The sequence below is a fragment of the Hippocampus comes genome, unplaced genomic scaffold (genome assembly GCF_001891065.2).
Source record: "Hippocampus comes isolate QL1 unplaced genomic scaffold, H_comes_QL1_v1.1 scaffold17, whole genome shotgun sequence".
Taxonomy (NCBI): Eukaryota; Metazoa; Chordata; class Actinopteri; order Syngnathiformes; family Syngnathidae; genus Hippocampus; species Hippocampus comes.
The window spans coordinates 1,605,541-1,632,988 of NW_017805002.1; the positions used below are offsets into that span (position 1 = coordinate 1,605,541).

At 40.7% G+C, this 27,448-nt stretch overlaps 3 protein-coding genes across 5 annotated transcripts in view; 1 reads left to right on the top strand and 2 right to left on the bottom strand.

Annotated features, from left to right (window-relative positions):
* Positions 1-10,392, bottom strand: part of phtf1 (putative homeodomain transcription factor 1) — a 15,294-nt gene extending 4,902 nt beyond the window's left edge. The window contains exons 1-13 of one of the 3 annotated variants that reach the window (XM_019856479.1): positions 10,001-10,392; positions 9,717-9,808; positions 9,544-9,600; positions 9,404-9,473; positions 9,186-9,344; positions 7,665-7,854; positions 7,480-7,588; positions 6,527-6,691; positions 3,712-3,954; positions 3,509-3,637; positions 1,994-2,263; positions 1,149-1,280; positions 977-1,063 (exon numbers count right to left, since the gene is read on the bottom strand). In XM_019856479.1, the coding sequence (XP_019712038.1) occupies positions 977-1,063; positions 1,149-1,280; positions 1,994-2,263; positions 3,509-3,637; positions 3,712-3,954; positions 6,527-6,691; positions 7,480-7,588; positions 7,665-7,854; positions 9,186-9,344; positions 9,404-9,473; positions 9,544-9,600; positions 9,717-9,746 (1,641 nt within the window). In that variant the 5' untranslated portion in view covers positions 9,747-9,808; positions 10,001-10,392. Of the gene's footprint in view, positions 1-976; positions 1,064-1,148; positions 1,281-1,993; positions 2,264-3,508; positions 3,638-3,711; positions 3,955-6,526; positions 6,692-7,479; positions 7,589-7,664; positions 7,855-9,185; positions 9,345-9,403; positions 9,474-9,543; positions 9,601-9,716; positions 9,829-10,000 lie in introns of all 3 variants that reach the window. The other 2 variants (XM_019856498.1, XM_019856489.1) reach the window with 2 other exon arrangements.
* Positions 10,393-14,176: 3,784 nt separating this feature from the next.
* Positions 14,177-15,489, bottom strand: ora1 (olfactory receptor class A related 1). The gene is made up of 2 exons (XM_019856603.1): positions 15,347-15,489; positions 14,177-15,231 (listed from the first exon to the last, which is right to left on the bottom strand). The coding sequence occupies exon 2, from the start codon at positions 15,218-15,220 to the stop codon at positions 14,288-14,290; it is 933 nt and encodes a 310-aa protein (XP_019712162.1). The 5' UTR covers positions 15,221-15,231; positions 15,347-15,489; the 3' UTR covers positions 14,177-14,287.
* A 6,020-nt stretch (positions 15,490-21,509) lies between these two features.
* ora2 (olfactory receptor class A related 2) lies at positions 21,510-22,504 on the top strand. The gene has a single exon (XM_019856135.1). The coding sequence runs from the start codon at positions 21,560-21,562 to the stop codon at positions 22,502-22,504; it is 945 nt and encodes a 314-aa protein (XP_019711694.1). The 5' UTR covers positions 21,510-21,559.
* The last annotated feature ends 4,944 nt before the right edge of the window (positions 22,505-27,448 follow it).

A 27,448-nucleotide genomic window follows, 5' to 3' on the forward strand; every position in this document is an offset into this window, starting at 1 on the left:
ATTGTCCAAGAGCTTCTGTAACTTCGTCGAACTTGGAACCAATTTTAACCTTTACAGTGACTTTTCTGTCAAGCCAGTCCAATCGGAATTTATTCTTGACATTTGAGTCAGTTTTTAGGATTGAAGACTCCTGATCTTTCGTCAAAATTTTCATAATTCCGCTCAAAACGATCCCAGAACAATGAATTTGCGAGACGAACAGGCCGCCATGAATCAGGTAAAGCAATATGTTACATGCAATTTGATTGGTCCAATCGCTTGTAGTTAACCAATCGCTGGGCCGTTTATAATCGAGCTAAGACTTCCGCAACAAATAATGCCTTCAGTGATCTGATTAGTTGAAGCTTTCATACACGTCCAATCGCAGGGCTGTTTACAAACGGAAAACGGAGAGACTGTTCGGGAGAGCTCGTGAAAACTCGACGATAAGGTATCTGACCGCCCCTAATTTTTTCTCAACGGATTTAGACGATTCACAAAAATGATCAATTTAAGAAATAAAACGGCGGATTTCCGCGGATCCGCGGAAAATTGCCATGTATGATATATGTGTACATTAGAGAATATGAAAGAGAACAGCTAGGTCGTGATCTGTGCGTGCCTGAAAAAAAATTCCCGTTTCAGCCTTCAAGAACTCCCCTTCACCTTGAGAACACATGAAGCATGGTGAGAATATTCATTTATCTTATTTTATGAAGATTGAATTTATGTTTGCTTTAGTTGAAGTGATATTGTTGGCCAATATCTGAAGTTGCAGATTCATATTTCTTATTCTTGTGTATTTCACATTCATGCACTGATTTTTAAAACTGGATTAGAAATCGTGCACTTTCCCCCCGCCCCCCGCTCTTGCTCAATTCCTTATTTGGAGGACAACTTTCTACATTTGCTCGTGTCATATTATTTTAACCAGCAGTACTTTTCCTTTAGTAAAATTTGTCTACTCTAGCCACCTCTTGTCAACACGCTGCTTTACCTGTGCACAGATGATGAATGAGATGGAGAGGGCGAGGAGGAAGATGGTGGACACGATGACATCGACGGAGCGCTGCGGCCCTCGCCTCTGCAACAAATGAATGAGGAGATGGATGCGCTCAGACAAACAAGCAGCGGTTGTGATCTTGGAAAAGGTGAACGAATTCACACACCCTTAGGAAGGAGCGAAGGGACAGCCACATCTTGATGTTCTTCACCTTCTTCAGCCGGAAATGAGGGATCTCCGACTTCTTGGCTTTGCGAGCAGATGTCAGGTGGCTGAAGTGCTTGGCGAATAAAAGTCTCTGTGGAGGAGGAGATATGGACAGTCAATGGATTGAAATGTATTTTTTGTAATTTGTGTTTTAGAATGAGTTGTTGTTAGTTAGATGTTTGTTTTTTTTAATGTTCTATGCGGCACCACTCACCGAAGCAGGTATTCCGATCAATGTTGCTTTTATGGAATATGAATTAAGCTGTAAAATCCACCTGTTGTTATATCAGGGGGCGGCTATTTTGTTGTGTTCACTTGTTGACTGAAAATGACATCAAAATGCCAAAGGGCTCGGGTGATGACCAAACGCAGCTCAGCTTGCAAACATCACATGACTAAATACAGAAAACAGGCTGCATACACCATATGGCAAGGACATTTTTGACTTAAGTTGCCCTTGAAGAACCACTGGCCTCCACCATTTACAGTATCCCACTTAGGCTTAATAATTTCACGAAAAAATATCCACAGGTTAAAGAGAAATGAAGGCTGACAAAAGGATAATTTAAACAACACTGCCAGAGTTGCGCAGTCTTGGCTTGCAACAAGTTCATAGTCGGATTTCAATATTACAGGCAGAAATAAAGGGTGTCACAATCTAATTTTGCGTAAGGCCCCATGGAAGTGTGAGCTGGCTCTGGGCTCATTGGATGGCATCAGAGAAGGGAGCGCATCATCGTCTTTGCATCATCCTGCAAACAAAAAGCTCCTTGGTGGAGGTAACAATCCATTATCGCAACTCGCCTGCTTGTAGGTCCTCTCAGCCACGCACATCATGAAGAAGAAGAGCCCCGTGAGGCAAACCCTGAGCACGGTGGTGATGAAGAAGAAGGCGTAGGCGTGTGCGTTCGCCGGGTTAAAGGCAATCTCCAGGAGCTCGGCCGCCGACGATGAGCTGAGGTTGGACACGTCCAGATGCTGTACCAGGCGGAAGGCAAAGGGCAGGAGTGCCAGTGTGGCTGTCACTAGCCCGCCAAAGACCAGGTAGCCCACACCTTGCTCTGCAAGCTTCACCTTGAGGATAACAAGATGATGTTTACTGAAAAGTGCCTCATTTGTCAAATGTGTGCTTCACTCTGTAGGCTGAGAGACACATTCTTTGGGCTTCCTCATAAACCAATCATCAAACCCCAACAACAATCTCAATAATGATTTTTTTTTTGGTCTGTGATTCGAAGAAATGTGATTTAATTTGATTGACACATACATGTTTTGAGGCCGCGACTGTCACGGCTGCTTGAATATTACTCCGACCAGAATGATGGCTCAAATCTTCTGCGATTTCCAACATTAATTTCATGAATTCATTCATTCATTCATTTTCCGATCCGCTTTATCCTCACAAGGGTCGGGGGGGGTCCAATTTTAAAAGATATTTCAAATATGTTTCATTTATGAATTTTTTTTAAACATATTACTCTTTTCCCCAATGCATTTCAGTAGCCGTCAGTCATATGGAGATTTTCACTCCTCACGGGCCGAATAGCGGGCATCTACTGTGCTACGCATAATGCATCGTTTTTCATTTCTTTTTAAAAGCAACATATGGTGGCAGGCAAAATAGTAAAATGCTCTTCCTTTACCACCACACATAAAGTAATTATAAGATAAGAAAATATGGCTCAGAAGGGATCGAGCCTTTTCCGTTGCTGGTCCCTCTCTTTGGAATGAGCTCCCACTGAACATTCGGCAAGACCCCCCGCTGCCCATCTTTAAAACTCGCCTCAAAACTCATTTGTATTCTTTGGCATTTGACTCAGCATGACCCAGACTTGATCTTAGTTTTACTGTTTGGTGCTTTCTACTGTCTTTGTTATTGATTTATTGTTGTATATATGATAGTTGCTCCAAGTACACCAGTTTGTATACAGCGATGGCTGTTTTAAAGTGCTCTATAAATACAGTTGAATTGAGTTGAGTTATTCGTCTCATAATGGAGAAATTCCCAATTCACAGCAGCAAAAATCATGAAAGGGAGAAGTAGAAGAACAAAAAGTATGGTATATAAGTAAATATAAATTATAAAATATAACAGTATAAAATAAAAAATATAAAATTATAAAATATAATATAAGCATATTCATAATGGGTGAGTTCAAAAATACTTTTTGTGGCATTTTTGTTTGGTGGCGTGCCATGAGGTTTTCCGAAAGTAAAATACATGCCTTGGCTCAATACAGGTTCGAAAACACTGAATTAGCCCTCACAAGTCCATCAAATTCCGTAGGGTTTCAGTAAAGAATCTAGTAGCTACTGTACCCGAGAGAGAATGATCCCGCTGATCTCCAGCACGGACATGTCAGCTTTCTTACACTCTCCCTGCTCCCATATAATGGCGCTGACTCGGTCCCTGGAAGGATGGCATGCTTGGAGCCAGGACAGCTGGTGCTGTCGATATGACACATAGAGTTGTGAAAGACCATCATAATTCATCTACGAACGGTGTGCCGTGTTGGTTTTACCCCTGCAATGCCTTGCTGTAGACTCTCGTCATCGCTACTCAGCGTGGTGGTCTGCTGCAGTGCAAAGCCGCCTGCGAACCTCCCGTTGTCCTCACTGTCACTGCTCCCTGTGGAGGCGGTGTCGGGGTCCTGGAGGAGTTCCTCCCACATGGTGTCGTCTGTGTCGGATGCCGGCCGGGAGCCCACACTGAGTCGCAGACGCTCCACTTCCCGGGGCTTGGCCATGAAGGCCGCAGCTCCTTCCTGTTGTTACACACAGAGGGTGGAGCAGGGTAAACACAGCGAAAATCAGCCTAAAATTGAGCATTTTTCAAACCACCAGCAAAAGTCCAATTTTTTTTCAATACCCGTAAGATTTTCTTGAGCGATTATCTCAGGTGTATTAATACTGATTTTTACTTATAATAATAATAATAATACATTACATTTATAAGCGCCTTTCAAAACACTCAAGGACACTTTACACCAAGAGCAAATAATAAAACCACAGATAAAATTATAAACAAAGAATAGAAAGATTTAAGGTGGATATGCAAGTCTGAATAGGTGGGTTTTGAGCTGGGTTTTGAATGTGGAAAGAGAGTCAGTATTACGAATGTTGGGTGGAAGTGAGTTCCAGAGTTTGGGGGCAGAGCGGCTGAAGGCTCTGCACCCCATTGTACTGAGACGGGCAGAGGGAAGAGAAAGGTGGAGGGAGGATGAGGACCTGAGTGCGCGAGAGGGAATGGAAATTTGAAGAAGATCTGACAGATAGGGGGGGGCAAGGTTATGGATGGCTTTGAATGTATAGAGAAGTAATTTGAACTTCCCCAAACAGATTGGAAAACAGCGGTCTATGTCAAACCTGTTCAATATTTACAAGTGTGTAACAGTTTGGGCGCTTGTGTTTTTTGTGTCTGTAACTGGCAGCAGTTTTGTTCAGCGGAGATGTCGGCGCTGTTGGACAGTCTGCGTTGGTGTGGCTGGAAGGATGGCTGGCTGGTGGAGCTAAGGATGGCGAGAGAGGAGTGTCGGCGCAGAGCGCAGATGCGTATTTGGAGCTGAGAGTCAGCGCTTGAAATTGAAGCGGATTTACATGGGACGGCAGAAGTGAACCAATCTCCTTTTTCATCAATGGACGCTACGGCTTCTTGTTTACTTTCAATCTTAGCTTGTAGCAGACGGGTGCACATTGTGAGCATGATGTCTCTGATCCACTGATGAAAGGACACGTTGATTCGCTCCTCTTTCCGCTATATTTGCTTCAAACAACAAAGCGTATGCAGAAAGAGTGGTTTCGATTGCATGACCGTCCATGTCTTATGTGTTATTTTATGTTAACTGTTCTGTAAAGCTCTTTGTGAGAGCTGCAGCTGTTGTGAAAGCACTATATAAATAAAGATGTATTGTTTGGCCTTCATGTCTGAGCTCTGTTGACTTTGATGTCTGAAGTGGAACTGTAGTGCATAGCTCTAATAGTGAATGTCATTACAAATGGAACTAATCAAGTGCCTGCTGAGTGTATATTTAACATATATGGCCCATGGAAAAACATCCACCCATCCATTTTCTATGGCAATTATCTTTATAAGGGTCTTGGGCAGTGTTGCCACAGTTACCTTGTAAAAATAACTTACCGGTAAGTTACTTTATGAATTACTTGTTTTAAAAAGTTAATGGTTACATTCAGCAGAACCCCGCTGAACATAAAAATGACACCTGGGTTTGCCACTTCTTTGCAAGTGCATTTTTAACAGTGACATAGAAGAATAGAGAATGAATAAAATAAAGGCAACCTTTTTGACATATAATTATTTTAGTTTTAAAAGAAAATGTCTCTTTAATGGATTTAAATCAACGTAAATGGGCTACTTGTTTTTAATTAAAACAATAGCCTTTCAATACTTCACAAAAATAAAATTTAAAATGAAGTCTTTTTTACTTGCTATTATAAAGGCAAAACTCAACATTTATAATGTACATTGTTTATAAAAATAACTTTGGGGTCCTCCTGCACTCACACAATCTGGTGTGACTTTACCTTTAAGATTGAAAACGCAAATCTCTCTCTTTCCTCTATTGCTGTTTATGAACACATGACTTGTCAGTGCGCTAAAAATGATGTCAGTCCCTCAGACGGTAATGTGAATTTGGAAATTCTCACGCCTTTCACTGTGTTCAAGCTGGAAATACCAGTATCCCTTCCTTACGTGTTCTATAATGCGCAGTTATTTGTTTTGTGACCTTATATATAATTTTAGGAATCAAGTGTTTTTCTATGTTTTATTATTCTTCATATGTGTGTGAGAGACACCATATGTGAGTGCACTGCTTACTTGACTCTTGTCAATTCTTTCTCACCGTTGCTCCTAGCAGGCCGTGAATTCCAACTGTTTGGTGAGTAAATGGGCAGCGCTTTGAAAATTCACACCAAATGCATGTAAGAGTGAATATGTTCATCGATGTAATTTACTGCAGTATTTAAAAGGTAACTTGTAGTTCGACTACTTGACATATAAAAGTAACACGAATATTAGTTACTACTGGCAGCACTGGTCTTGGGTGAGCTGGGTACTAGACCAGGTGACTATGGACAGGAGAAGCAGGATCTGCCCAGCCTGGTCACCAACCAGTGGCTGGGAACAGACTGTACACCAAACAGTCAAACTTGCACCTATGGGCGGTTTAGTCTTCAGTGGAAAAAAACTGAACAACACACTATGTGAGCTTTTTAATTTTTTTCCTCCTGTGAAAAACATTGTTTTTGTTGTGGATGGATTTTTCCACAGTGAAGACTTTGATATGAATAAAATTGTGCAGGGACAAGAAGTTTCACCTGAGGCCTGACTGCAGCTTTGCTGCTGGAATTTCTGGAGCGCACAGAAGATGGCGGTGCAGATGGCAGCCAGGGACCGGAGGGAATCACATCCACCGGTTGCACGCCCTCTTCTTCCTCACTCGAGAGCTCGTCCGACGCGCCGAAGCCAGAATTTCTTTTGCTCTGTGGCAATATGGCAAACACCAGAATTTGAGCAGTGTCTCTTTTCAAAGTAGAATTCACTTAATTAAAAATACAAAAAATATCCATGCTATAACTATTCCAATCCAAAACAGCATATGCCATTGGTTCTATTTGATCTTGATTCAACACTCCATTTACTGACCATATCAATTCATATATCTTAATATTCTTGCTTATGTGTTAATATATTGTATTACATTAATGGTCCCCCCCCAAAGGCACAGATAAAAATCCAGTCTTTTTTTTCCTGTCAAAATGGTGCAACCTCAGTCGTGGAATAAAATCAGAAACACAAATTGACTTCCAAATTTCTCTGACTTGAAAATGTTTTTCCCATCGGAAATAAAAGATTAATACTTTTAGTTTAGCTGGACAGGCAATGTTTTAAGTAAAGCTTTAACAGTCTTAACTGTCATACAAGGATAAATAGTCACCCTTTGAAGAGATCTGACATCTTTTACATGTTTAATGTGTAACGCGGGAATGACTAAAGCCTTAATTTGTGATAATCAATGCAATGCAGTCAGTTCCATTCGTAGTTGTTAGGTTTTTAAGGTAATAGATGTTATGGATACACATACACTGTATATGTAAGGCAACTGAGTATGACAGGCCTGCTTGTAGAGTGCTATCAGAAAATGCGTGACAATTTTTTGTTGCCCTTTTTTTTTGGGGGGGTGGGGGAGGATGGAACATTTGTAACCTATCTGGTGTATTTCACCCTTTCCGCCCCAGTTCTCTCCACTGAGTTTGACTGAAGTTGGTACCATTCTCTTTGGTCGCTGGACTTCCTCAAACTGCGATGAGACTTGCAGCTCCTTCTCCTCGCTCTCATTCTTCTCATCCAACTTCTTTGGGCACCTGCTCTTCCTGGGCCTGACCAAGACAGGAAAGAAACCAACTGGCTACTTTACTAAACAGAACCCTGCTTGGGTCAAGGCTCTTATCTCACCTCCTCCTACGGGCCGGAATGCTGCCATTGTTGATGTTGCTGGTGGCAGGACCACCCGAGGGCGAGCGGCTGCACTCGGTAGACACAATCTGGCAGTGCACGGTCCCCAGGAGCAGCATGAGACATAAGGGCCCGAACGCCTCACTGGCACTTGCTCCAGGGACTTCCACATAGAGTGCCACGGCGGCCACTAGAGAGGGAGAATGATATTGAAATGGTCTCATGGGTAAAGGGCATAATAACAACATGTCGGTCTTCCTGTGGCGCTCAGGTGTGAGGCTTAATTGCTGTAAATACACTCAGTGGAGGCAACATTAAGCACACCTGGACAATCAAATGAGAATGAATACAAAAACCATAGCGAAAATTCTGCTAGATTTAACTTTATACATTTGCTTTAACATCATTTGTTCTTCCTCAAACCCGTAGTTTTGATGTAAATGTTTTGCATAAGTAATGGAAATAAATTCTATGGTGATGACGATGATGATGATTATTATTATTAAATAAATCTGCCCTAAACACTCCAAATTGTCCCTAGGTGTGATTGTGAGCGTTAATGGTTGTTTCACATTGTTGGTCTTGGTGGTTCATGGGTGGCTGGAACAGATTCACAGCGTTTCCATCCATTTCAATTGGATACAAAAGCCATTGGCCCCGCATTAAACTGTCAGGCCCAATTTCAACACAGAGGAGGGGGAGAGAACTGTGTAGACGCACAAACTGCTGCTATCACTCTTAAACAGAGATGAAAGTGGACTTTCCTGAAAATTCCCGAAAATACAAATGCGAGCACCGAAGGTGCGAAGTCCTGCAAGGGGGATCCGGGGGCAACTGACTTACCAGGTTTGTCGACCTTTCTAATGTAGTCGAACAAAAAAAAAAAAATCTCCGTTCAAGTCCTTTTCCTCAAGCCATGACCACTAGAACGTGTTCCTAACACTCGCGTCGATTTCACGTATGTCAGCTTGCCTATCTACCTGTTTGAACATTGCGCTGGGGCCGTAACTGGCCGATCACGCATGAATTAGTTTACACAAAACGCTATTCAAATACTTGAATTTCAATGATGAATCTGCCTTTTGTGTGCACACGTGGAACCTTTGTGGCTTCCGTTCTCACTGAAATTTCGAAATCTCCGAGATATGGAGAGGCCATGAGAATGCGAGGGGAGGGGTGTTAGTGCCTCAACATGGCTACACTCGTGAAAGCAAAACAACGATCTCAAACGCGTGTTCGTTCAATGTAGTCAACTAATATCCGGAATAATTTTAGGCACTTTTTCCTCAATTTTCCGGAGGAATTGTTCTGAAAATTTGAAAATCCAGAATTCCGGGAAAATCCTGAGGACTTTCATCACTAATTAAAACACCAGTCCTGAAAGAACATATCGTGTCATTTTTGACAGCAAGGTTTCGTGGTAGTATTCTAATGCGGTGTACTATGTAACCCTATCCTGTACATCAAGAGGAAAACAAAGATTATCTGTTACATTTATCATCGGTGTGGGATGTAGCCAACCTTGCATAAAGTAGAGTAGCAGAATGCATGAGGAGATGGTCTTGGAGGTGACCTGGATCCACCATGGGAAGAAGAAAGGAAGCAGCAGCACACGGACCAAACCCTTGCGAGTCAATGCCGTCCAGGGACTCTGTGGTTTCGCTTTGCTGAATGTGGACCCTAGAAAGGACGAAGCAATGATGGCTCCGAATGTGACAATTTGGCATTTGGACTCTAACCTCGGACCAAGTCAACATCGATGAGGTCTGACTTGATGTGGCCGGTCTTTCTGGGTTTACTGTCCAAATCCTAGTGGTGAGACGACTTGAATTTAAGAAAACACGACAATCTTCTTTTGCACATTTTCTCCTCAGCTTACATTTAAATCTGTCTGCTCCAAAGACTTCTCCCAGACTTGTTGATCATAGGCTCCAATCTGTGGCATGAACAATATTTGATTAACGAGGATAATCACCAGTTATTCTAACTTTACCATGGCCACTGTGCGCTCCCGGGCGATAAATAGCCACTTTTATACGTACACCTACCCACCTTCTCTTGATACCAGGATATTCTGGCCATTGTGTTTTGTTGCTGGAAGCACTGATCCAGAGTCAGCTCATTTCATAGAGAACACAGGCGAGCTGAGGGCAGGAAAACACTACTAAACAAATAGGAGAGGTGACGATGAACTCACCGAACTTGAACAAAACATTTTATTAAGCAATGTAGCAGAATGTGTGGCTATAATGTTAATAAAGCTCGGCAACAGGTAACCCGGAAGACATTTTTGTACTCATGCCGTGTCGGCTATTTAGTAAAGTAGCAATACTTACCTGATCATAACGGCAGAGTTGGCACATTTTTGGAAGACCCTAGGTAATCATTACAGGATAGATTGTTATTGCTCTTTGGTTTTTAATAGTTATTCAGACATTTCCATCTTTCCAGTGCTCCAGGGTTGTACTGAAAGGTATTTGGACTTGCCTTTAACGCCCTGCACATGAACGATGACCAAAATAATGTAATTAAAAAGCGTACCCATTTTAGAAAAGAGCCATAATCGACTAATTTTCTACCTTCCGTACCGTCCTTCTCCTTTCACAACAATGCTAATCTTTCGCTCTCCTTTTCCGGGATTGTGTTGCCTGTACTTTTTCCTGAAGTTTGTTTTTAAGGCAAAAGTGGTGATCGACCAAACTACCCCCGAAAACCACAGCGGATATGTCGTTCATAAAATAAACAAAATAACTTATTCGTGAAATATAAGAACCAAAATACATTTTTGTGTTTAATTTGACACGGTTATTGAAATCACGAAGTTTGGGGCGGGAGGCATTTATTTCCTGTCAGATGCAAGAGAACTTCTGACCTCTTTTGACCAATCAGAAAAAAGCATGAAACAACACGATTACATCTGCTTTAAATGCCGTCCTCGGTTTACGACTGCCCCGACATGCGGCATTTCGAATTTTCTGCATGTTTGATGTTTTACATTTAATTATCAAAAAAGAGAATATCATTTGTGGCATGTATGAGCAGCAAGAACCCTTTTTCTTGGGGGGTATCAATTACTTTTGGATTTGCCTTTTTGCGAAAGGGCTCTGTCTCTCATGTACTGAACAGCATAGATCAACAAATTGCTATTTCTGCTTCTATCGTTACTTTTAGGACAACCTCTGGGGGCTTAGTGTTTAACTCGTACACCTTACAGTTTGCACCTTACAGTTTGGATGTTCAGAATAGAATCTCGACTACGGCCTTCCTTTTGTGGAGTTTGCATCTTCACCTTGTGAGTTCTTCCACTTTAGCAAAACATGTTTCTCGTGAGATGACTAAATTGTCCACTAGTGTGAATGATTGTTTTTCTTAATGTGCCCTGCGATTGACTGGCAACCAGTCCAGTGTGTATTCAGCTTCTTTTGCACAAAGTTCGCTGGGATAGGCTCCAGCTCACCCCCGATGAAATAAGGACACGTTTGGATTGGTGGCTGATGTCCTGCCTTTGGTTTACAATTGCATCTTAGCACATTTTAAAATTGTGGAAAACTTGTTGAATTAAAAAAAGTGACACCCGTATAATATACAGATTCACCAGACAAAGAGAAAAGTATTTCTTTGTTTTATTTCATGTAATTTTGATGATTATGGCTCACAGATAATGAAAACTCAAAATTAATCATTTGAATATGAAATCACAGAAATGAGAATATTACGTTAAAATCAAAATTATTTTTAGTCTGGAAATTGTGTCGGAATTGGGCTTCTGAAAATATGTGATGTTTCACTTTTTGACTTAAACTATTGAAATACATAAGCTTTTCTGCCCGATCATAATGTATTGAGATGCACCTACATATAACTCAGTCCCCAATGTTGCCCCTGACAAGAGGATGAGTATCTTGGTGTTGTGCACATCAATCTCAAATTCTCTCATGACAATTCCTACAAGAGTTACATTTGTCAAGACAGCGGAACCGAACAGCGTTGTCACACTTGTTGTTGACTGCATCCGTATGTACTCATTTCCCCTCTCACATCCTGTTTCTGATGCAAAGCAGCAAAACAATTAGCTGGATAACTACACATGTTGCAACCCATTGGGCACACAGGGACAACCTGTTGTTGTTATTCATTTCAATTTAAAGGTTGTCATTGATTCAATTATTGTTTCATGTTCGCAGGTTATTGCATGTTTGCTCTGTTGATCATTTGTAAAGAAATTCCTTTCTCTGGGGAGGCTTGTGTTTTTCACGGATGTGCATGTGTGTTTTACATGTTTGACCTCATTAAAATGGCAAGTTCAAGCACGTTCTTCTTTACCTTGGGTAAGCAATATGGCCCATGAGAACATTTAATCTTCCCCGCAATGCAATTTTCAAAACAAATAAAACATCAGAGGAACTGTTATTACTGTTCTTAAAAAAAAACACATACATTTAAGCCACAAAAATGCTTGTGATGTATATTGGTGTTTTTTTTCACCACTGGTTGCATCATATTTCTATCATATATTTAGTATAGTCCTCAACGGCCTTTCTTTAAAAAAAAAAACAACAAACGTTATTTGTCAATCGTTAGAATGTTTTTAACACCAAATAACATTTGCAATTTATTTTATCTTTGTCTTTCATCTTGCTACTCAAATCATATCATATGTTTTTGTCTTGCCCTTTTACAGTAAATACACTGGACAAGGACATTATTAGTCACTGTGCGCTGTATCTCCGAACCTTGCTGCTCTAGTAGTCATTTAAACTCATTTGTACTTTATATTTAAGAGTACTAGTAGGTGTAAATGTAGAGGGAGAGGAGATTGAATCCTTGAGGGTGATTGTTGACAATAAAATCTGGAAACTTGCATTAAATAGATCAAAACTCTCAAAAAGCATTTCTATCCTGGCTACGACAAAACAATTTCTCAACCAGAAATCTTTGCACATTCTGTAACTGCTCGCTAGTGTAACTATATTTAAACTTCAGAAGTTTGGGGTAACATCTATTCAATCTCATTAAAGCCTATTATTTTATTTTATTTTTTTGTGCAAAATAAAGCAACAAGTGCTGTCCATAATGTTGGAAATCTGCACCAAACAAATGGCTTGTTTCAACCTTCTAAAATTAAAAAAATGGTTTGAGCTTGTGGAATGAAAAACTGTACTATAAGTAAACTTTCTTTACATAAATATAAACTTTTTTTTTTTTTTTGCAATGTACAGATGGAAATGAGATTTTTAATGCTGATTTATAACTAGCTGTTTAGTCTGAGGTCTCACTGATTCAGCATCAATGTGAACACTGATGTCTTCATGGGTGGGTGCCGAGCTTGATTGACAAGTATGGGGTCAAATTCGACATTTGCCATGGCAAACCGATGCTGAAAAACGAGTTCATGCTTTTGTGGCTTTCAAGCCGGTCCAGTTCTGCTGCACTAGCCTCATAACGATGAACAGTACTGTATACTGTATTCCATTTAAAATAATTCATGCACAACATACCGGCATAAAGAGCCCATCGTGTCTAATCAACCCACTGAGGCCAATTTTAAGTGTAAAGTGTACTGTTCATTTGTGCTTTGTTTTGTTTAAAATGTAAGAAGTGTCTTCTAGATGAACATGACACAAGTGTTCAATGTAATCTTAAAATCTTGAAAGTCTTACAAGAAGAAATATTTTCCACTTTTATTGCTAAGATATTTTGACAATCATATCCTCAATCATATGTGAAACTGTGGATCTTTTGCAGCATTCAAAAGCATCCTTCCAGCATAACCTTGAACGTTCTATTAATTGTAAATAAGCCTTTATTGGAAACGTAACCCGTGATCTGGTTTTCTGTGTGCTGTGCAACACAAAATAAAAAGCAGAGTGTGAGTTTGAATTCACCCATGAGGGACTATAATGAGGATCATAAATGAGATTTATTTCTTTATTCTAAATTAATCTACTTCACAAACTAGTCAGGCTTGGCTCAAGCGGGCCTGAAACATCCCTTAAGTTATGCTTCTAAAAGTCTACACTGACAGAAGATTTTTTTGGGAAGCCACAAAGGCTATTATGTGGAAATGTGATAATGTTGTCGGGTCTCCCTGAGTGGCCTCTTATCACAACACAAGCAATTAACTTCAGAAACATGACAGTTGCAGTTTTACTGCAATTTATTTGCAGGTACAGTGTCAAAAGACTTTTAGGATGATGAAAATACCTACTGATCTAGTAAAAATGAAGTCCGCTTAAACCGACACTTCTGACGATGGTAGTTTCCATTAAGCGACAACAAGGTCTCAGGTTTATTTATTTATTTTTTATTTCGGACATCCAATCTTGGATATATAGTACATCTCTGATGAGGTGGTTTTCATTCAGCAAACAACAATTTTAAGGTTGATTTTTCAGAGAACTTCATAGTGACACGAACTTTCTGGATGAATTTACATTTTACACTTTTTATATTGACTACTCAGTTAAAGGCAGTATGTATCTGAAAAAAACATATCATATACATTAAAAAAAAAAAACGGACTCAAAGACATTTTGGAATGGGAAACAGCTAGAGTTCAGCAGAGCTTGTTGGCAGAAGGTCTCGGGGAACGATTTTGTGAAAGAATGTCAAAAAATAGGAAGTCATTTTGACTCCTGAGTGTCCATCGATGCTGGCTGATCCTGCTCGGCCACACACACGATTCTGGCCTTGACCTTCTTGTTGGAGGAAATGATGAAGTATGGGCTGAGGAACGCGTAGCAGGAGGAACAGAACACCCTCATGTCCGCCACCACGGGGGACACCTTGGCCTGGGTCAGCATGTAGATCCAGATCACGTTATCGATGCCGAAGAAGAAGACGTACAGGACCACCAGGGTGACCACCGTTTTGGCTGCTCTGGTCTCGGCCGGATGGGATCGACGGACGCCTCTCACCTGGTGGCTGTGACGGTGGAGAAGTAGCAGGATATAACCACTGGAGACCAACATCAAGGCCACAACGGAGAAATCCCTTCCAGAAACAATAACCCCTTGGAGGATGTACAGCATGTTGTTTCTGAAGTCCATGAGGCAGAAGCCCAGGTTGAGTGTGAAAACAGGGATGGTGCTATTACGTGGAGCCGTGGAAAAGAGAAGGGCTGGAAAGTATATCACCATGTTGAGGAACCAGAGCCCAGCGAAGGTGGGGAGGACCACGGCTGGAAGGGAAGACTTTAGTCTGGACAGGCATGGTCCGGGGGGTGCGATGGTGACCGCCTGAAACACGCTGAGCATGCAGGTGATGCAGATTGACAACGCTCGGCCGACGCGGTAGCCGTAAATCACCATCTTGCAGCCTGGGTCGTCCAGCAAGTTGGTGAGCCCGAACACTGTCATGGTCTGGGGCACGCAGCGGATCATCAGGATCATCAGGTTGGCCAGGGCCAGGTGGCACAGGATCATGTCCACGGGAAGGAGTTTGCGTTCGGTGTAGACGATGTTGGCGTAGGCCAGCTGCACAATGGTGTTCCCCAGGATGCCGATTCCTGTTTGCAAAAGGAAGGAGACACCTCTGATGGTAACGCACAGATCCATGCCACCGAGACCTGGACCATTTGGTTGCACAAAGCAGACAGAGAAGAACACCTGTTAGAAATGCACCACACAAGAATTTTTCTGTTGCCCCTCAAAATAATCTACCACCTCCAAAAACGTTCTCACCAGATCAAGGGTATGGCAGCCAAGTTGCGCATTGTGACTGTTAAATGCCTGTAAGACAACATTTATAGCCTTCAATGTCCTTGGAGAGTTACTGTGCCTGGAGTTTTGGCAAAAACAAAACACCGCACACGCACACCTACACACAGAAGAAAAACAATTGGAATCAAGTCGTCTCAAAGGTACATGTGGCTAAAGGAATACTTTTCTCAGATTGTTTTTCATCCCAATTTCTCTGGTTGTGATCTGTATGATCTATTCCGATCTGGTAAATGTGCTATCACGTTTAAATTGAAATCAAGGACATTTCTTCTCATGCACGCAGCAAAAAACATTGTTCACTATGCAATGAAATTCTTTTGCTAGCTTGTGTCCCTGCAGGAAAGTATAGTGAACTACAGTACACTTAAAAAACAAAAGACGACACAGTGCATTTCAACAGTTGCATCTGCGGAGTTTATGGATTATTAAAAATTCTTATGGTGTGTGGAAAAAAAAACAGTTTGTGAGCAACATTATTGTATTGGCCCGAATATAAGACGGTGTTTTTTTTGCATTGAAATAAGACTGAAAAAGTGGGGGTCGTCTTATATTCGGGGTCTAGATATTATACCCATTCACGACGCTAGATAGAGCCAGATATCATTGAAGCGAATGCTGAACTTGACTCCCCAGGCCAAAGTGAACCCCTGCCACGAAGGATAAAAATAAAAATAGGGGTAGCACGAAGAAAAAAAATAAAAAATAGCGGTAAGAAGGAAAAGAGAAGAAAATAATAGAAGAGATAACAGAAAATGGAGAAACGTAGTGACAATCTGGAGAAAAGTGGGTCGAAGATCGGCCAGGTTAACCGGCAGCTGAGGAGAAGTTATGATGTAATTTACATTTCAAAAACCAGAAGCCATTCATTTACGAATGTGATTGCACTTTAGATTTGAATGTGGCAAAATAACATGCTTTTTCTCTCAAATATATTGTTATAATCATTTGTTTCAGGTGTACTGTAATTATTTTCTGTATAAAAATTAATTTGGTGTTCAAAAAGTCTTTTTTCAAACTTGAGTCTTGAAAAAGAGGGGGTCATCTTATAATCAGGGCCGTCTTATATTCGGGCCAATACGGTGTTTGTGACCTGATGCTCTGGTACCGCATCCATGAGGAGAGTCATGTAAACAGAGAATTTTGAGGATGTATCTGGTCCTTAATAATATTCTGGGCCCTTCTCATGACTCGACTGTTGTAAATGTCTTCTATCGAAATTGCTCAAGACATTTATTTTCATCATGAATTTCTTGAGCTTTCTTAGAAAGTAGACTGTTGCGTGGGCCTTCTTGCTGAGTTGAGTTGTGTTCTGTGACCAGATCAGGACCTCACTGATATGGATGCCAAGGAATATAAACATCGTGACTCACTCTACCTCTGTCCCTCAAATGTAGACTGGTGTACTGCACAGCTCTCCTCCTCTGGTCAATAACTATCTCCTTGGTCCTATTTGTGTTCAGGCGGAGATTGTTTTCCTCACACCTGGCCTAAAGTGAAGCAACTTCTGCCCTCTGTTTCATCTCCACCAGTAATCAACCCATGGATGTTGCTCATCCCAGGAAGAGGAGTTTCTCACTCAGTTTTTTTTTTTTTTTTAGGAACAAGAGTGTTGAAACCAGACGAATAATCAATAAACAGCATTCGCAAATATGGGCCCCGCCCCTCCAAGTGTGTGAGGAAGGTTTGGATAGCAGCATTTACGGCACATGTGTCAAACTCAAGGCCCGGAGCCCAAATCTGGCTCGCCACATCATTTTATGTGGCCTCCGAAAGCAGATCAAACATGTCAAATTCCGTGATGCTTTCTGAAATGTCGACAAAAAATTAAAATTCTCATATGTAATCAATAAGAGAGATATTCTAAGCATTTCCTTGTTACCAAACCCCTCATGATAGTAACTTAAACAAGAGTAGAATCAACTGTTATTCTTGACTTCTTTAGATGGTTTCAGTCATAACTGCCCTCCAAGGGAAACGGTAACTAAAATGTGGCCCGCGACAAAAACGACTTTGACATCCCTGATTTACAGCATCGTCAGTGGAGCTGTGGTAAGCCCTAAAGCCTCTCTATATTTTCTCTTGGCCTGCGTGATGGATCTACACACATCTTTTTCTTTGATAGTTCCTTCCAAATACAAATGTGGAAGAGAGAGTTTGTATCATGGCTCCAAATTCATCCATGATTTGTCATTTGAGGAACTCTTCAACGTTTTGTCCGAATAATGTTCACAGTAGAAGTACTTATGTACCCAGTGATAGCTGCAGAATACTCTTCAAGATCAACTGAAGTCTTCTCTCATGTGCAGCAGATATAAATACATCCCAGTCCATTCAACCAAAGCAGTCCTGAAGAATTTGCAAAGATTCCTCAGTAAGTACTCAGAGGGTTTTCCAGTCGAACCCTGTTACAACGTGCCCCAAAAATATCACAAAACCATTCGCCTTTCCATGGCTGATTTTAGAGAGAAAGAATTGTGCAGCTTAGGTGCAGTTTCTGTCACGTCTGTCTGGTTTCTTTCATAAGTCTCCAAGATACTCAGTCACAATGGATTCCAAGAGACTTCGTTTGCTGAATTGTTCATAGGCCATGGCATATCAAACTTGTAAAGGTAAAGAATCAAACAGCAAATCTCATTGGCCTTGAATCAGCCATCGAGGAGGCTTTCACATCCTTTGTTGTCCTGTAAGTGACGCACAGCAGCAAGGCAATTAGCGTGATAATTCATGTCACAACCCACTGAGGGGGACAGCCTGTTATTGTTATTCATTTAAACCTCTTGCTAAAGCACAATCACGCTTAACACTATGAGGTAATTATGTTCCCTTTGCTGATCATTTGTAATGTTTTTTGTTTATAGGGAGCTTCTTTTCTCAAGAGAGAAGGGTGTGTTATTTTCTATGTTTACGCGTTCTGAGACCTCATTAAAATGGCAAGTTCAAGCACATCCTTCTCGGTGGATTGCATCATGTGGTCAAGTGCAACAACGAAAATCAAGGCTTGCTGATTGATATAAACATGTTTTAATGATGCTAAATTATTGTTCATGAATGCTAAAATGTAACGCGGGCACAACCACCCATGTTTAACCAAACACTAGATTATTACTATTTACACAATCAAATGAGATATAACACAATAAATGTATCAAAACATTTGGTCTTTACAAATAGGATTAAGAAAATCTTAATGAAGCCTTTAAACACTATTTTTATTTTTGTGGTTGCAGTTTGCAGGGGTGTAGAACTGCACTGCATCACGCTTAGAGCTGTTTTGTAATATTTTGGTTACATCGATTTACATAACGCTAACATCATTATTATCATATATATATATATATATATATATATATATATATTATCCCAATGTTGATTTTTGTCTTCTTCAACTTTACTCTCTTTCCAGGGCAACCTTATTCTCATTCTTGTGTGTTTCAGGGTGGGCCTTCTACAAGCTGCCTGCAGATTCAAAGAATCCCCATACAAGACTTTTTTGGACCCCATGATCACATTTGACACAAATACTGGTAAATGGTGCATTCTCAACTTTTGAAGTGCAATTTTGGTTTTTGCAAAGGTGCCTGTGCTCTATGTGTACATACTGTATGCAAAAACCTAGCAGAGAAAAACAATCATTATATCACTGTAGCCACTGCGAAGCATCAAGGTGGATTGGCTATAGCTTGGGGCTGCTTTGCTACTCCCGGCACAGGGTGTCTTGAATCTTTGCAGGGTACAATGAAATTTGAAGACTATCAAGGGATTCTGGAGAGAAATGTGTTGCACACTTTAAATCCGAGAGCTGCTTGCTTACAAGTCTGGCATAGTTGGCATGGTTGGGCATGCACTCAGCATCATCATCAACAAATATGCTGCGACAGTGACGGTGCGATACCTCTGAGGGGACAGAAGCAGTCATCTGGATTGATCTCAAGTAATTGCAGTCAAGTGCAATACATTTCAATGCGGCAAACAGGAGTGCATACGCTCAACCTCCATGCAGCTATAAGAGGACAAGCAGAGAGAGGGTGGGCCATACCGGGGTCCACGTCGGACCTTCTCGTCACTGCTGGCTCAGACGGGTACGTTAGGTGAGTGGGCGATTATGACTCTAGGTTGAAAAAATTCTATTTTCAAAAACCTTAATATCTAAAAAAAATAAACAGTTTAATGAATCAATTTACAATTTGCATTTAATATATAATCATTCTTTATTCTTGCAAAAGTGTTACTTTAATCTTGAAAATTATACAACTTCAGTCTAATATGATGATTTTTAAATTTAAAAACTCTTTAAGTTAATTCTGAGAATATACGACTTCTTCCATCCATCCATCTGCCCATTTTCTAATCCTATTCATCACCTCCCAAGGGTCGCTGGCACGCTGGAGCCTATCCCTGCTTTCTGGAGGGAGTACACCCAGAACTGGTGAACCGCAAATCGTAGACAAACAACCATTTCCGCTTACAATCTCACCTTGGGACAATTTAGATTTTAGAGTGTTCCATTAACCTGCCATGCATGTTTTTGGAATGTGGGAGGAAGCCGCAGTAACCGGAGAAAATCCACGCAGGTACAGGGAGAACATGCAAACTCCACACAGGAAGACCGGAGCCGTAATCGAACCCTGCACCTCTGCACTGTCAGGCCAACACGCTAACCAATCGACTTCATGCTCATAAGAATATGACTAACCAAAAAACAATCTTGAAATGCCTTAAACTACGCCTCTTTTTTTCATTGAAAATAGGATTTTTCTCTTACAATTATAATTTTAATCTTAGAAATAGGCTTAGTTTCTCAAATTTTCAACTTTGTTCTATTAATAACAACAATATTTTAAAACTATCAAAAATATTGCTTTATTGTTTCAACTTTAATACAAACAGTATGACTGTATTCTTGTCAGATTATGTCTTGAAAAAGTTTATATTTTTTTTATCATTGCAATATGCAACTTTATTGTAATATTGCAGATTTAATCGAAACAAAATCTACAAAATACGATTTTATTGTTGTAATGTTACAACTTGCGTTGAAACTGTTAAACTATCAGGAACATAAACACCTTTTTTTCTAAAAAGTATACGTTTCTGCTGAAATAGAGCATTGAACTTTTTCTCATGATGTTACAACTTTAAAGGCGAGAATATCCAGCTGACGTAAAAGTCTCTAAAATACAGTATACAACTGGATTCCCGGCGGACGAGTGGTTAGTGTGTCGACCTCACAGTGCAGAGGTTCAATTTCAACTCCCGCCTCCCCGTGCCTGCGTGGGTTTTCTCCGGTTTCTTCCCACATTCCAAAAACATGCATGGCAGGTTAATGGAACACTCTAAACTGTCCCTAGGTGTGAGTGTGAGCGTGGATTGTTGTTTGTCTCTGTGTGCCCTGTGAGTGGCTGGCAACTGGTTCGGGGTGTCCCTCGCCTACTGCCCAAAGACAGCAGGGATAGGCTCCAGCATGCCTTGCGGCCCTTGTCAAGATAAGCGCATCAGAAAATGGATGGATGGATGGAACTGAAAAATGTTTGACTTGGTTCTCGAACAAATCTTGAAAAGATACTGTACAACTTTTTGCAAATATAGCGTTTAAAACAAAAATCTCAACAAATACTTTCAGCCAAAATAGGACAAACAGAAAATGGATGGATACTTTTTTTTTTCTCCAAAACTATATGCTTATAATGCACCATATTATTATTGGAATATTCTGACTTTTCAGGGGGAAAAATGTCAACTTTATCTTGAAGTTATATGACTTTTTCCTCAAAATTAAGCATTTTTTTCTGATAATATGGGACTTTATTTTCATCCTATTACTTGAATCTTGAAAATATACATTCTTTTTTCTCTGCCAAAGGTAAACCAAAAAACAAAAAATGTATTACTTTTTATGTGGAAAATATGACTTCCATATGTTTTCCTCAAAACGTGTCTTTATTCTTGTATTACTCTGACTTTCGTTTCTAAAATAACGTTTTTTTACTCAAAAATATTGTTTATATTTTTGAAAAATCTTTGTGCAAAAATACACACGTACTTATTCTTGCAACATTTCAACGTTAATCTCCACAATAAAAATATTGTGATCTTGAAAATACTGTACATATATTTAATGATTCTCAAAACTATCCAACTTTATGGTGTGTGGCCAAACCGCAGTTTTGCGAAAGAATGGTGTCTGAGGAATTGGTCCGTGGGATGCTGTACCTGTCCCTGAGCGTGGTGGGTGTACCTGGCAACCTGGTGGTGATCCTGGGCTTCCTGGTGGCACTCTACCAGGATAAGCGTCTGCTGGCAGCCGACACCATTGTGCTTCACCTGGCATTCGTCAACCTGATGGTGGTGGCGGTGCGATGCCTGCCGGAGACTCTGGCGTCCTTCCGCCTCACTGCTGTCTTCGACGACGCTGGCTGCAAAGGCATTATCTTCATCTACCGGACGTCGCGCTCCCTCTCCATCTGGCTCACCTTTGTCCTGAGCGCCTATCAGTCTCTGAGCGTCGCCCTCCCCGGCTCACGCTGGGCCGCCGTCCGTACCTGGCTAGCTCACCACTTGGGCCTGGTGTTCCTTGTCCTCTGGCTGCTCAACACGTGCATGAGCTCGGCTGCCATTCTCTTCTCCTTCGGGGCCAGGAACACGTCAGCCACAATCAGCCACGGTGTCAATGTGCAGTTTTGCTTTGTCAATTTCCCCTCCAAGCTCTCCAAGGAGGCCAATGGGGCAGCCCAGGTGAGCAGAGACGTGGTGCCCATGGCCCTCATGGCCCTTGCCAGCCTCATCATTCTGTTCTTCCTCTACAAGCATAGCCGGCAGGTGAAGGTCCGACGTGGCGGCAGAGGATCGGAGCGGAGGGCGGCCAAAGCCGTGGTGGCCCTCGTGACCTTGTACGTGGTCCTCTACGGGGTGGACAATGGGCTTTGGGTTTACACGCTCACTTTGAGTAAGACCATGAGCAACTCGCTGGTGTCGGACCTGCGCATATTCTTCTCGTCACTCTACGCCGCACTGAGCCCGCTTGTTGTCATTGCGTCCAACAGGAAGCTGAACGGGAGGCTCAGGTGTGGCGTCGCGGTTAAAATTAGCAAGACACAACTCTCTTCAACATGTGAGGACTAGAACTTTTCTCCAGAAAAAAAATGTTTTGTTTTTTATTTTTTTTATTAAAAGGGAAATTATATACATTTATTCTCCTATTAAAAAGGGGAAATTTATTATACTAAGATTATGAATTAAAATGTGTTTTATTCGTCTTTAAAAATAAAACTGTTTTTGGTCTCAATTATACAATATTTTGTTGGGAAAATATTCTTAATCGTTGTATCATGACTTAAGGATCGTTCCACGCCAAATCACCCAGTGAGTTTAACCAAGCAGATTTTGATTTTAATGACACATGCTGTACTAAATGATCATGGTGGCACGATACAAAATTTTCGGTAAATGCGAGCAGGGGTTTGAAATTTGCGTCAGAAAGGGTTGCAGTTACCTTCCTTTTAACCCTTCTATCTCTGGAACTATTGAGTCAATTATCACAAAACAGGTATTCCAATCATTTTGAAGAGTGGTACATATTTTAGTAACTTAACGTTATGACCTTGTAATTGACCTTTTGTATCACATGACCTTAACAAAATTTCCCTCAAATGTAATCACTCACATGCTGTCTTAAACATTTAAAAGATTCAGAGATGGGTTTTTTTTGGCATCAATAAGGAGTCAAAGTCAACTAGATTTAGGACCAAGCTCACCCGCGATTCGAATGAGACAAAGTGTTTTAGTAATTGGATGGATGATAAGTTAGGTCAAGTGAGGTAAAATCTCTGATGAGCACCAGAACACCCAGGCCACAATATTTAAAGGTACACCGTGTGGAGGGTCACTGATGGTGTAGTGACACACTCGCCAGGCTTGTGAGCGGGCAGTGTGGGATCAGTTCCCATTCAGTGATGCTGTGGGTGTGATTGGTCGTTTGTCTCTACATATGCCCTGCGACTGACTGCCGACCACTCAGTGTATTCTGCCTTTCGCCCAAAATCAGCTTGGATAGGCTCCAGCATCCTCCAGCAACTGTGTTCAGGGTAAGCGGTGTTGAAAATGGATGGGTGGACATTGTGTAGAATGTAGTGCCATCTAGCGGCGAAATATTAGAATGCTCGAAGAGCGTGTATTTTGAAGCACACGCACTGCTGTGCCGCGGAGAAACCACACTTTGCAAGCCTAGCACTAATATCTTCAGCAAAGGTGCAAGCAAAATGTCATGACAAACATCTTATCGTATTACCTCAAGAGATAGGGAGGAAGTGCATGCAATCTTTTACCCATCTGTCGTCATCATGTTGAGGAACTACAATCGCTAAATTTGTCTCCTTCGAGTGTTCGTAACAGAAAGATGGCGGTGAAACACAGCAGCTTGTTGTAGGGGAGGCGCACGCTATGTAACATAATTAGCGATTACTTCACATAAAATTACATTTAAAAAAGACATTGATGTGATTAAAATTAAGAATCAGATTTTGATCAGTGTCTGAAACACTGAAAACAACTTTTTACGCACTGGCCCTGTAAGTAAGTATACTGACTTGACGTATGCCAATAAAAATGATGGTCAAATTTGGAATAAAATTACATTTTTTCAACTAACAAGAGGAGGGTTAACAATTTTAAATACATACTTTATTGGTGGTTTTATTCTCATCTAGATTTTTATTTTATGCCTGTACAAGTATATTGTACACAAAATACATGACACAACATAACTTTTAGTGCCTGATTTAGTGGTCACAATGAATGTCTCACAAATTTGTTTGGTATCATGCCCATACTGTATATTTCACACTTGTGAAAACACTCCAATACTATGATACCCGATTCCCTAAACCAGGATGTCATCACATCATTTACCATTCCGCCCTACCTGAGCACACAGTTTGCAGTTTGACAGATCGTTCAACATTTATTCAGAGAGTCAACATAATTTATGCATTTAAGCTGTTTATTGACCCTCCCAGTTGAAGTTTACTGTAAAACTTACACAAAATAAAGAGAATTACACATTGAATGAAGAAACTATAATTTTCATAAAGTCATTATCATATATCAGTACTCTTGGTATTGGTGCATCCTTACTATGACAGTGAGTAATTGGGGCTAAGTGACTTGGCAGCTGCGTAATAAACTGTAATTAGTTCGTCCTTTGGAGGTTAAAATATGTCATAAAGAAATGGAAAGGGTCAGAAAAAATGTCAATCCATCCGTTCATTATCCAAGGAGCATCTGTGGATGTGGGAATTGAATTTCAAAGTGGGTGTGAAGGATTTAATCGGGGAGATTGTGTTATCATCATGTTTGGATAGAGGACAGCAAAATCATTTGATGCAGTACTGGGACATGTCGTGTCATGCATCTGATCTGACATTTTTCTCCTTACTGAGTGAACAATGTTTTAGGATAAAATCAAGGCATTCAGTATGCTGAAGGTGAGTAGTGATGAAGGTGTGGAGCCCTGGCTGTGGACTGACATCATTTTGTGCTTTGCGAACAGTTCATGCAGACATATACATCATGTAGCCTGAAAATAAGGTCTCATTAAAAAAAAAAAAAAAAAATCATATTGAAAATAACAAAACAGTGCTGCAGATGACAAGTTCCATGTGTCTTACTCTTCAAACCACTGAAATCTGATTGGCACAGATACACAGACTCCGGTGGAATGAAGGATAGAATACACGGATGGGTTCACAAATTGTGGAATTCCGGGAATTCAAAGAAAAAGAAAGGAAAAATAAACCAAGCATTCCACTTGCACCAGACCAGATACCTCGGCGAGCAGAAATGAGACCCGACCATAACAGCATGCTGTTTTACAACATAATGGTCAAAAAACAAAACCAAAAAAAAAAAAAAGCCACTGGATTTTTCTTTTTATACTTACCTGGCAGTGACATGCATCAAAATCAACAATTGTAATGAACAAGGAAACTGGGGGGAAAAAAAAAAGTAGCAACATTGTGGCCGCTTCGAGGATATCAGAGCGGCAGTAAATCCCAGCGGCCGTCTGTTTACCTGCGCCAGGTACGGGCTTTTTTGTCCCCCGTTCCCACCAATGACATGGCGGCATTGGCATCAAACTCCGCCCCTAACTTGACACCCACTTGTTCCGGCTATCAGTCCACACCCAAAGTGTTACTCTGGAACAAATCGTGTGTGTGTGTGTGTGTATGTGTGTGTGTGTGTGTGTGTGTGTGTGTGTGTGTGTGTGTGTGTGTGTATTTTGACATTTCATACTCAGAAGACCTGTATTTTGAAATTAGTTTTAGGGCCAAACTGAAAAGAAAATAGTACAATTAAGAAGCAATGATTGGAAGTTCATGCTAACAAGTTGTACTACGAGAAATACAGTAAAGAGGCGACTTGAGGCACAAGTTTTAGGAGATATGAGTGGAGCCATGTATGTATGGTGGCACGTGACTCAACACACAGTTAACAGATAGTAAACACTTCTTAAAGAAAATACTTCAGAATGCAAGAAACAAATGCACCAGGTGGCACATGCAGACAACGTAACAATACTCACAGGCATCTATTCTTTATCCTCTGTGAAAAATGACTAAAATTACTGCCGTACCGAGAAGCCAAGAGAGAAGCTGTGTCTCCAGTAAAATACGGTGCGCCCCCACTTTCTCCGGGGGAATAAGGACAGGGCCGTCCCATGAATATCGAAAAGTCATCGATAATTGATGGCCATTAAAGATGCATTGAAAAAAAATATTGAAAGATTTGATTGAAAAGGGAAAAAAAATTTTTTTGTTGATTTATCCATGCTTAAATAAGCATGGATAAATCAACAATAAGCATTTCCCACAAAAAAAAGCTTCCCCACCAATGAAAAAAAATCAATAAAATATAAAAAAAAGTATCCACAAATAAATTAATAAATAAGCAAATTGAATTCGCAGGAGCCGAAGCATGAGTATACTGGGGTCAACTATGTCTTATACTGCCCCCAGGTGGCCAAAGCGTGCAAAAGGTGGAAGGGAGACTACACCCTGAACTGGTCGCCAGCCAGTCGCAGGACACATATTGAGACAAAGACAAACGACCATTCACTCCCGCATTCACACCATCACTGAGTGAGATCCGATCCCATGCTGCCCGCACACAAGTCAGGCAAGTGTGACGCTACACTATCAGTGACTTTGTTGTTATTACTGAATGTTGAAACAAAATGGATTGTATTTTTGGAATGCTATTTCTCATTTAAAACATATCAACATCTTTGGGGGGTTTTATTGGGAGGTTCGAAAGGAATATTTGCATTTCCATTGATTTATCATTTATGCCCTCAATTTTTTCCCAATATGTTTTATATTGTCAAGCCATCATGTGTGCTCAGAAAATTGCAACTTTTACCTCAGTAGTAAACCTTGAAGTACAATTTTTGAAGGTGTGCACTCAATACTTCTCGAATTTATGCAAATGACAACAAGCATTTAAAATAACATCTTCACTTTCTGACTTTTCCACAACTTCATATAAAGCAACACGTGGATGATTTATTTATTTGTAACTAATTATTTCAAAGGAATTAAACTTTTCACGAGCATGCTAACTTTTAAATGAAACTCGGTGGCTGATTTGCAGTGAGGAATGTTTTTCAGCCACTTCCCTGTGCGCTTTGACTGTTGACACGATTGTCGTGTTGCGACTCGCCTGGAATGCACCCGGAGCTGTACAGCGCACACCGATCCAAGAAAACAGCAACTGGGAGGACATGTTGGGCCTTTTTGTCCTCATACACAATTTTTTTGCAGCAAGTAATGTTGGCATGCATGCTGAGCTTAGACTGTAACGCAACGCTTCTCTCGTTCTGCAAAAACAGCAAAAATGTGACATGAGGTGGAATGATATCGTCTTCTGGGTGGGGTCTTGTTAACGCTAATTTCAAGGTTTAAGTTAATTTTACCCGAAACAAATCGTGACGCTATTCTACTAAGACTCAAGTTCACTCTCATTAAATTAAAAGTAGATTCCCATGAAATTTTATGTATATATATATATATA

Excerpts from the sequence above, each read along its gene's own strand:
- ora1 (XM_019856603.1), bottom strand. The coding sequence starts at position 15,220 with ATGGATCTGTGCGTTACCATCAGAGGTGTCTCCTTCCTTTTGCAAACA.
- ora2 (XM_019856135.1), top strand. The coding sequence starts at position 21,560 with ATGGTGTCTGAGGAATTGGTCCGTGGGATGCTGTACCTGTCCCTGAGC.